At 43.7% G+C, this 9172-nt stretch overlaps 1 protein-coding gene across 4 annotated transcripts; it reads right to left on the minus strand.

Moving 5' to 3' along the window:
* Window positions 1–1739: 1739 nt before the first annotated feature.
* Window positions 1740–7497, minus strand: IDNK (IDNK gluconokinase). 4 transcript variants are annotated; one of them, XM_061355128.1, is made up of 5 exons: window positions 7380–7397; window positions 7211–7241; window positions 6781–6867; window positions 5206–5249; window positions 1740–3031 (listed from the first exon to the last, which is right to left on the minus strand). In XM_061355128.1, exons 3-5 carry the CDS (start codon window positions 6808–6810, stop codon window positions 2662–2664), a joined length of 444 nt encoding a protein of 147 aa, XP_061211112.1. In that variant the 5' UTR covers window positions 6811–6867; window positions 7211–7241; window positions 7380–7397; the 3' UTR covers window positions 1740–2661. The 4 variants fall into 4 exon arrangements, with proteins under 4 accessions (XP_061211112.1, XP_061211102.1, XP_061211131.1 ...); XM_061355118.1 differs by lacking the exon at window positions 6781–6867 and having other exon boundaries at window positions 7384–7497; XM_061355147.1 differs by lacking the exon at window positions 7211–7241 and having other exon boundaries at window positions 7384–7453.
* Between the last annotated feature and the right edge of the window lie 1675 nt (window positions 7498–9172).

Consider the following 9172-nt stretch of genomic DNA (forward strand, 5'->3'; position numbering starts at 1 on the left):
AAATAGGAATAGCTTTAGGTTTTGATAATTTCTAGTTAATGCGAAGGTTAGAATAGTGAAGGTACAGAGGTGTCTTCCTTCAAAGGAAGGATGTAGGTGGGAATTACAGCCTTCAAGAACCACCTAATTAGGACATAACAAACGTACTACACTGCAGTAGTGAAAACTATACCTGTCATATGCAAGATTAATGGTGTGTTAATTTAAATGGCCACTTTGTTGTCCTTCAGCATCATTTGAACTGTGGAAATACTTGGTTTTGCTTTAAGTGAAAGCAAAAGGCAAATATATTAAAAGGATAATGGAAAGAAGTATTCCTGTTGTGGGAGCAAAGAGTGACAAATATCCCAACCTAATTTGAAGCAGCATGAACTGCCTGTGAGTGAGAACTTATTACTCTGATTATACAGACTTCCAAAAATCCAAGGTGCTTGCTTAGGCTTTTCTAAGAGAGAATGTTTCAAGTGTCGAGTCCAGTTTTGTGTTGGTGCCAGCCACTTTGTGAGCGTGCTATAAATGCTGACCAGCAGATATGAAAATCACGGTCTAGGCTTCCTGGAAGTCACACTTGAAAATATGTCCCCTTTTCAAAAAAAGTAAACTTACTTGAAGGTCTGATAATGTCTGTCCGTGACAGGATAAAGCCGCTTTCCCATCCTTGTACAGTGTCCTCGTCTAGTTTACTGTGTCTGAAATAAGTGAGTATAAATCCATATTTAATAATGGGTACATTAGTAAAGCTCCTTGTTTGTAAAACAGCGACGGTATTATGAAAATATGAAGACTTCACTAAAACAGAGGTACCACAAGAGGGTGCCATTACTGTGATGTTCATAGCTATCACACTGTCAATAGTTTCAACGAGTCACTCGGCCTGAAGAGATGCTTAGCCTCTGAAAGTGGAGGGTGTTAATCAGCCAGACATACGTGTCTCTTGCACCTAGCTTTGCCTCTGAGTCTTTAGTTTGCACCTTGGCTCTCAGAATGAAAAGGCTCGGAACTGAGAACAAGTATTTTTTTTTAATGCTGCTGTATGTACTGCAGTGGACTGAAACTGTAGCTGCCTGGTAAAATCTCTCCAGATCACAACCAGGAAAAGACCATTTCTTTCCGTGTGTTAATATCTGTGTTTCACAAATAGGTATCTAAAACTGTCCACTTTCTATCAGAGAGTTCCTGTTTATTGCACTGATCTAGGGACTGTAGTTTGGTAAACCACAAAGCCCTCACTCCCCATACATAATGAGAACCAAGGGATTTTTCAACTAGTTTTTCAGGTAAAAATTACACCAAAGATGCTCTGAAACACGAGCTTTGCTTTGAAAGTTCATCCATCATCCTAGAAATGACAAATAAATCGTATGACACACTAAAAATAATCCATCTGCAGCAGCACATAAGGGTGACTCCAGATGTGACTTGAATCTTTCTTACCGAAACCCTCTGCAGCTTTCATTAAGTTATGTTAAAAAGACACCTCCAGTGTAACAGGGTATAAAGAACTTGTTAAATATATATTGGCAGTAAAAAAGGGTTTTAATCTTGTATTTTGTGAGTTATGTAGCTGGTTGGATATATGGAATCTTTCATTATGTTAAAAAGACACCCAGTGTAACAGGGTATAAAGAACTTGTTAAATATATATTGGCAGTAAAAAAGGATTTTAATCTTGTATTTTGTGAGTTATGTAGCTGATTGGATATATGGAATCTTCTGATCACAAAGAAGATGAGAACATTTATTAGAAACAGTTTAATCTTAAGTTTTAAAGCATTTATATGAACACCTGTCTGTAAGTATACATTCGACTGGACACAGGCTGAGGTGGGAAACTAAAGCACGCCAGAAAAGGGAAATGAAAGAGAAGGTCCAACACTGGAAGACTAAGTTACCTTTTCTAAAAGAAGGAAATATCTATCAGTCTTATATTCAGTATCTTAGATCACTGGCTGACTGACTCTACTGCGCTTCATCAATGGGCGTGCTTTGTACATGAAAGATGCAACTTCAGATCCAGCATGAAGTTCCTTACTCTTTATTTCTAAAGTTTCCCATACAATTATATTTTGGGTATCACCTCACTGCCACTGCCTGTTCCACACGTTTGTTCAGCTTGATGTTAAATGCATATAGTAGAAGTTCTCAAAAGCTCTGATGAAGTCACTGGTGCCCTGGTGAGGTTAGCAAGGACACACACAGAGGAGCTACCACTGGTCAAAAATCTGTCAGTAAGACAAAGGTAGTGTCTGGCACGGAACTTCATCATGCACGTCCCTGTCTCTTGCAGAAAAATTAACACATTGTTTCTAACAAAACTGTAAATTATTTCCTCGCTTACTAGCAGATGTGCCTGTCTCCCTGTTCAACAGAGTAAAAATCAAAATGAAGCCAAATCATCAGGTGCAACTCTTGGCAAGACTTTCAAAACCAGGCTCTTCCACAAACGAGGGTTTTAACTTCACACGGCAAAGGGCTCTAAGCTGAGGTTTTGAAAATCTCATCTTACATGTCTTCTATGGAGCTGTGATGAACAGCAGTAAGCTGGTTCTTGATACAGCAATCCATGCAGGTATTAGGTAAGATTTGTTGTTTTGATTCAATAATCAATTTAATAATTAAAATTCGGTTTCATACCCTTAGGGGAATTTCTGCACCTGTAATTCAGAAAACTACTTCAGAAAAGCTTCGTCCTGAAAAAATGGCATGCTCAATCTCCAGCACCACTTCAGGGAGAGATTTTTCTAGACTGACAGTGATGAAGTTTTCTGGTGCATGAGGAGGCTCCAAAGTATCAAACTGAGACTTGAGAAGTTCAGGTGGCATAAAATGTCCTCTCCGTTTCTCCAGGCGGCCAGCAATGGTGTCTACAGACCCATCTAAATGAACAAAGAGGATCTGTAGTGCTGGGTTTTCTCTTGGTTGCTCTGGGTGGTTGTTTTCTATTGCAGATGCTCCACTAACCAATACATGCCTATACATCTTCTTCAGTGCAGAACAGGCCAGAACTGCATCTTGTCTAGATAACTGTTCTCTATCAAAAAGAAAAAACAGATAAGTACATCCATGTAGTATAACAGCGGATTAGTCCTGCTGACCAAGGGAGAGGAGCCCGGCAGCCTTGCAGAGAACAGCCTTGGGACTAGTAGCATTCTTTTAATGTAACTTTGTCAGGATATTGAAACTAAATTTCAAATGTAGGTAAAGATCTGATTTGAAAGATAGGCCAGGCTCGCCAGTCCCCTGGTAGATCCTCAGTCTCGGGCACCTTCTTTATTAACAGCAGCAACTGAGTATCAATGCAAGCTCCCATCCATTTTCTGTAAAATTACTATTACAATTACAATCTGTCCAGAGAGTAAATGGCTGGTAAACAGTACAGAGCTCTGCTCTTACATACGTATGGAGGTATACTTCCAATAAATGTTTGGAAGATTTAACCTGTTCACAGATTTAACTGTAAAACCCAATTTAACTGTAATCACAGATTTAACCTGTTCACAGATTTAACTGTAATACGTTTCCTGTAACCATGCTCATTGACAGCACTGCATATATGCCCACTTCAAGTTAAACAAGGGAATGGGTGCAGGTAAATTAATGCCTTGCACATGTACTTTTTGCTGGCAAAGTTTCTTAAAAGCAAGCACTAAACCATGGGTGTGTCTGTTCCACTGAAAAGCAAATCCAGAATTAGTTGTCTCTATGAAGAGTGACTCAAATTCCTGCCTAAAAAACATATTCCGTAATCAACTTAAAATTTGGTATCAAGCTGTATAAAAATTATGTTATGTTCATCGTATTTTGGTTCACAGGGAAACAAGAATTTATAATACCTATTATTACCACCTAGGTGAGCCAATGCCAGCCTCACCTACTTAGAAGTACCTGTAATTAAGCACTGGCATTAGGTTCTTTTAAAGTATACTTGATTTTGCAAGCTTCTGAAGCTGGGCAGTGGCCTTGGGCTAGCAGGTGTCCTGGGTTCAGCCAAGTACGACAGCACATAACATAAAGCAATGGATCCAGCATAACAACCCAAATTTCTCAGTGAGTTAACCCATGCTCCAATGCAGGACACTCACCTGATGCACACAAGCAACAGCCAAACAGCTGCTGTGTAAAGCCAGCCTGAAGAGTATCTGCTCACCCAGCCTTTCCTGATCCAGGAGGTGCTCCAGTCTTCTCATGATATACATGGCCCTTTGTTGGATGCTCTCCAGTATGCCTGCATCTCTACTATAATGAGGACCCCAGAAACAGGCATAGCACTCCAGGTGTGGCCTCACCATTGCTGAGGAGAGGGGAAGTTTCACCTCTCTTGATCTGCTGGCAATACTTTGCATAATGCAGCCCAGGATAGCGCTGGCCTGCCTTGCCAAACGAGCACACTGCTGGCTCATGTTCAACTTGAATGGCCACCATGGTGCCCCCAGGTCCTTTTCTGCAAAGTGGCTTTCCAGCTGGGTGCCCTGCAGTGTCTGTACTGGTGGCCAGGGGCAGGAATTTGCACTTCTTAAACTGCACAAGGTTCCAAACTACAGCCTGTCAAAGGTCACTCTGGATCAGCCACTCCTCCCAGTTTGGTGTCATCTGCAGACTTGCTGAGAGAATGCTCTGTCCCATCACTCCAATCATTAATGAAGATGTTAAACAGGATTGGACCCCTGGGGTACATTGCAAGTGACTGGCTTTCAGCTAGACTTCGTGCCACTGATCACCACCCTATGGCCCTGACTGTTCAGTTTTCAATCCACCTGCCTGCTCATCCAGTCCTTATTTTCATCAGCTTCTCTATGAGGATCCTATGACAGATGGTGTCAAGCAAATCTGACACTGTATCTTATTTGAAATAACAATAGTTTACAAAATTTTACCCTACCAGCATTGTTGGTGTATTCTGATCCTTTGTAAGTATCTAATGTCAGGCTTACTACTGAACTGGATACTTGAAATTATTTTTCACAGACAGTGGAAAAAAACCACTATCACGGGCAACAATTTTTCCAACACTATTATTCAGGGATTATCCCACCCTCAGAAACTACTATGAGATCTTAAGATTACTGAAAATAGAATGGCCTTACTACCTGCAGAATGTGTTTACAGTACTACACACATTTCTGCTTTGGAACTCAATGGGGAAAAATACTCGTAGTACTTTTTTTGTCTGTAGCCCAAAGTCCTTAAAGCTAGATGTTCTCTTACCTCCTTAGTGTATCATGCAATGCACAAAGCCAAGGAATCCTGTCCTAGAAAGAAAACAAACTGAAGTTATTTATGAAATTGATTGCAACAATTGCTTCTCACACCTATAGCATCTGACTTGAGAAAAACATTAGCCTAAAACTGTATGGCAAGTTAAGTTTTGTTTCTCTTTTCTTCCTAATGTAGATTTGCTACCACTGCCTAAAGGCCAGTGAGAACTGCTAGGCATATTATCAATAAGGTATTTTTAGTGGAATAGTACTTCTTATATTACAGATACCTACAGTATCTGATGGAAGTAATACGTATTCATGTATAGCATGCACCTTGCGAGCCTTTGAAGGACAGTCAATTTCTTTCCTGCTTCTATTACACAATTCAAATGCACAGCCTAAATTGTTCTTTTTCCTTATAATGCTTTGGATCAAAGTTCAGGTTTTCAGGAACAGAGAGATCTAAATTTACTTACCTGCAAGCACTTACCATTTTTATGTCAACAGCAATGACAAATAAATGTAATCATAGCCACAATTTCGCAACACTTTTGCTCAGTAGTGACGCAAATACAATGCAAGTGATTGATCAGCTTCTCATTATAGTCTTGCTTTAAATTTTAAGCTCCCCCAAACTTCTGTGATACCTACTGAGCACTAAACAACTGCTCCCATTTTATCTTTCAATGCTGTTACTGCTGGGTTAGCACAAGTGGTAACATGGACAAATAAATGCAATCATTTTTTATTAGTACAGAATAACTCCACTGGCATTCCAGGTGGCCCTCCCAGTTTTGCATCTCTGGTGTTTTACAAGAGATGTGTCCCTCTTGCTGGGCAGCATACACCCACGGATTAGTAGTTCCAACAGTGTAATGTTGCCTTAGACAAGATACTGGCTTATACGTACTTCCAACCACTAGTGAAAGATTAGATTTTTTAACAAGAATCAAGAGTGTTTTTTTCAGCCTATAGAGAGTACTCTACAGAACTTCCTAATTCAGTTTTAGGCTTCCCAACATTTCCCAAGAAAAGTTCAAGAGGCGCCATCTCGTAACTTTTCTAATTTACTCAAGTCTCTGAATTCCTAAGTATTGAAAAACTAAACTTGATAGTTTTTCACCTGTTTAGGATGAACAACAGACTGAAGGGAAGGAAGCACATGTCAAGTAGCAGTTTATAAAACATAAGGCTGTGAGTAATCACTGCAGTAACAGAAACTGATGACATGTACTTCAGTAGAGACATCTGTCTGTCTTCATCTATTTAACTCAAGGAAGCAGTACGTAACCTAAAGCTCCAATTCTGCATATTGATGTAGAGGGAGAGATTTCTGACACACCCAGCATCAGCAGCAAACTCCTTCTGGACAACCAAGCACACCCTGACAAGCTACTTTTGGATGCAGAATACTTTGTAACTCAAGAAGCCCCCCTCTCTCACCAACTGCAAACATACGAACTCAGCTTGCCTTTACAGCCAGCCTAGCCTACATGAAGCACAACCTGATTTAACATGAGGGGCCTGAGGTTGCAAAGGTAAATATTCCAGTGACGGTTCTTTCAAGGTTTGTACATGGTACCTCATCATTTAGTGCTATCCCTTCTGCCATCTTCTTTTTATTCTCTGTAGAATGATAATCGTCTGCATCGTAGAATTTCCACCCCAGCTACGAGAACATAAACAGAAAGAGGGATCATTCAGCCAAGCCAGCTGAGCTAACAAGGACCCAGGATTTACACAGATAACACCTAAGCAGTTACAGGCCTGTTACACCACAGCATGAACCACCATTTATGTCATGGTGCTCAGGAAAAGCCACGACTTCAGCCACGCAGCAGCACCACCACCTCCGGGCGCACCCAGCCCGGCCTGCAGCCGCGTCCCACCGCCGAGCAGAACCGAGCCGGGCCGGGCCGAGCCGTGCACGGGATAAAGACAGGGTGGGTGTGTGCGCTTCCCTTCGAGCGACGCCGACAGAGGCGCACACCGGCGGCGTGGCGCCACCGTACCTTCGCTGCCAGCCGCGACCCAACTGTGGTCCTGCAGGGAAGCACAAAGACTCGGTCAGAGCTCCCCCGGGGCCGGGCGCAAAACCTCGGCACGGACGGACTCCCGCACCCTCCGGCAAGGCCAGGCCGGAGCCTCAACACCGCCCCCTCTTCGCCCCCTGCCCGCTACCTACTTCCCCGCGCCGCTCACGCCCATCACTACCACCAGCACCATGGCGAGCCCCACCGCCTCGCCCCGCCCCGCCCCGTTCCGTTCCTCTCCCGCGGGCGGCGGGAGCAGCAGGGAGGCCCTTCCCGGGGCACCTCCTCCTGCCGCGGCGGCGCCAGCGCGCGTGGCTTCGGCAGCTGCTGCTTCGCTCTTCCGGGAGCCGGCCGCAGGCCTGTGTCCGCCTGTCTCGTATCCCGCGGTCGGTCCCTGGGCTGAGGTTCCGCGGTCTTCCGCTTGCTGACCCAGCCGCTCTGCCTCTGTCTGCGCCTTTTCTGCCCGGCCCGGCGCTTCTTCCCCAGTGCTCCCCAGAGCCGTGCTGAGTTTGCAGCCTCGGCAACACACACCCACTAATAGGAATAACAGCCTCTGCCGTGCGTGTTGAACAGTGCCTTGGACACTGTTTTACTCTCTGCTCGAAAAGGTGTGCCTTTAAAATGTGATTAATCCGTCAGCCATGCCACGGCTAACTCAAGTTGTTTTTTAAGGATAAATCAGATCCTATTTCTGAATTGTGGAACTGTTACTAGACACCCAGTATTCCCGCTGTCAGCACGCAGGTGTACCTGACCCAGCACTACCCAGCACCGTCCGTAGTGTGTAAGGATGGGACGCGGCAGTTTCCTCGAAGGGGAGTCGGGGTTTAAAGTGCCCTCGGGAGCTTCTCCACCCGGTGGCCTCAGCGGAGCACAGTGTGGGCCCTGCCTTCTTCTCGGGCAAACAAAAAGCCTCTGCTTTTCACAGACCTTCGTTTGGAAATACAGACAATAAAATCTCGTTGTGTGTTTTGTTTTCAGCGTCTTCTCTTAAAACTCGTCTTTGCAGGACTGCATCGTATCCCACGTGGAGAAACGACCTGCGGCTGGTGCTTCAAAGAGGACTGCAGCATGGTAGTAGCTGTGAATAACGGGAGTTCCTGCACATACAAAAGACTCAGGTGACACAGTCTCTTCATGGGAAAGGTCACAGACTAAATAGAGAGTATGGATGACAAGAATGTGCAAGTGGAGCAATGTAGGTTTTGATTTGGGTTTTTTTTTTTTCAGTTTTCCTTTTTCCAAGTGTCATAGGAGGAAACAACACTCTTGGGAAAGGCAGGGGATTAGGCACACCTGATGAGTATGTTATGTCCCAGATCTGCAGCTCACATTCCTGACTGATAGCCTGTGCGTGCAGAGTGGGTTACATCCTGTAGACACTGCTTGTTTCTCTTGCACAGACTATGTACGCCATACATGAGTGTTCTGCCCATGCCTGGTGGGCATGGCAGGGACTTACGGACTTCTGTAGATTGGTCTTAACTGACACTTCAGCCAAACAACCGAATGACTGGAAATTCCACTCCAAGGTCTTTATATCCTACTTGCACACAATTTACAGGTGGAAAAAGAGGTAACAGTCAATTCAGCTCAGAAGTTTCGTAACCCACCGGAGAGAAAAGCTTAGCAGGTACCTCAAGTAGGTGGCCTGACACCAGAGTGTTGGGAAGAGAAGAGTATCTGTGAAAAAATGTCAGCGCTGGTTGGACATCAAGGATGATTATGTCATACTGCACCTTTCACTGTAGCTGAAGAAGTCAGCTCCTAGTGTCTTAGAGACCACAGTTTATCAATGTGGAGTAGCACACAGTTAAGTGTGTTCTTTAGGTTACAGGTACCGAGTTGTTCCAGAATCCACAGTAGTGCTAATTCTAAATATATTGATGTAATGTTTCTTGTACAGACATAATTATTTGATATATGATAGATTTTGTCCAC

This window comes from Neopsephotus bourkii, unplaced genomic scaffold, assembly GCF_033783945.1.
Source record: "Neopsephotus bourkii isolate Nb327-2 ecotype Australia unplaced genomic scaffold, CSIRO-AGI_Nbou_v1 NB_86, whole genome shotgun sequence".
Lineage (NCBI taxonomy): Eukaryota > Metazoa > Chordata > Aves > Psittaciformes > Psittacidae > Neopsephotus > Neopsephotus bourkii.

Excerpts from the sequence above, each read along its gene's own strand:
- IDNK (XM_061355118.1), bottom strand. The coding sequence starts at position 7,424 with ATGGTGCTGGTGGTAGTGATGGGCGTGAGCGGCGCGGGGAA. Across the intron at positions 7,242-7,383 it reads GGCGTGAGCGGCGCGGGGAA|GACCACAGTTGGGTCGCGGC; the intron begins GTAGGTAGCGGG and ends GCTTCCCTGCAG. Across the intron at positions 3,032-5,205 it reads TTGCATGATACACTAAGGAG|AGAACAGTTATCTAGACAAG; the intron begins GTAAGAGAACAT and ends TCTTTTTGATAG.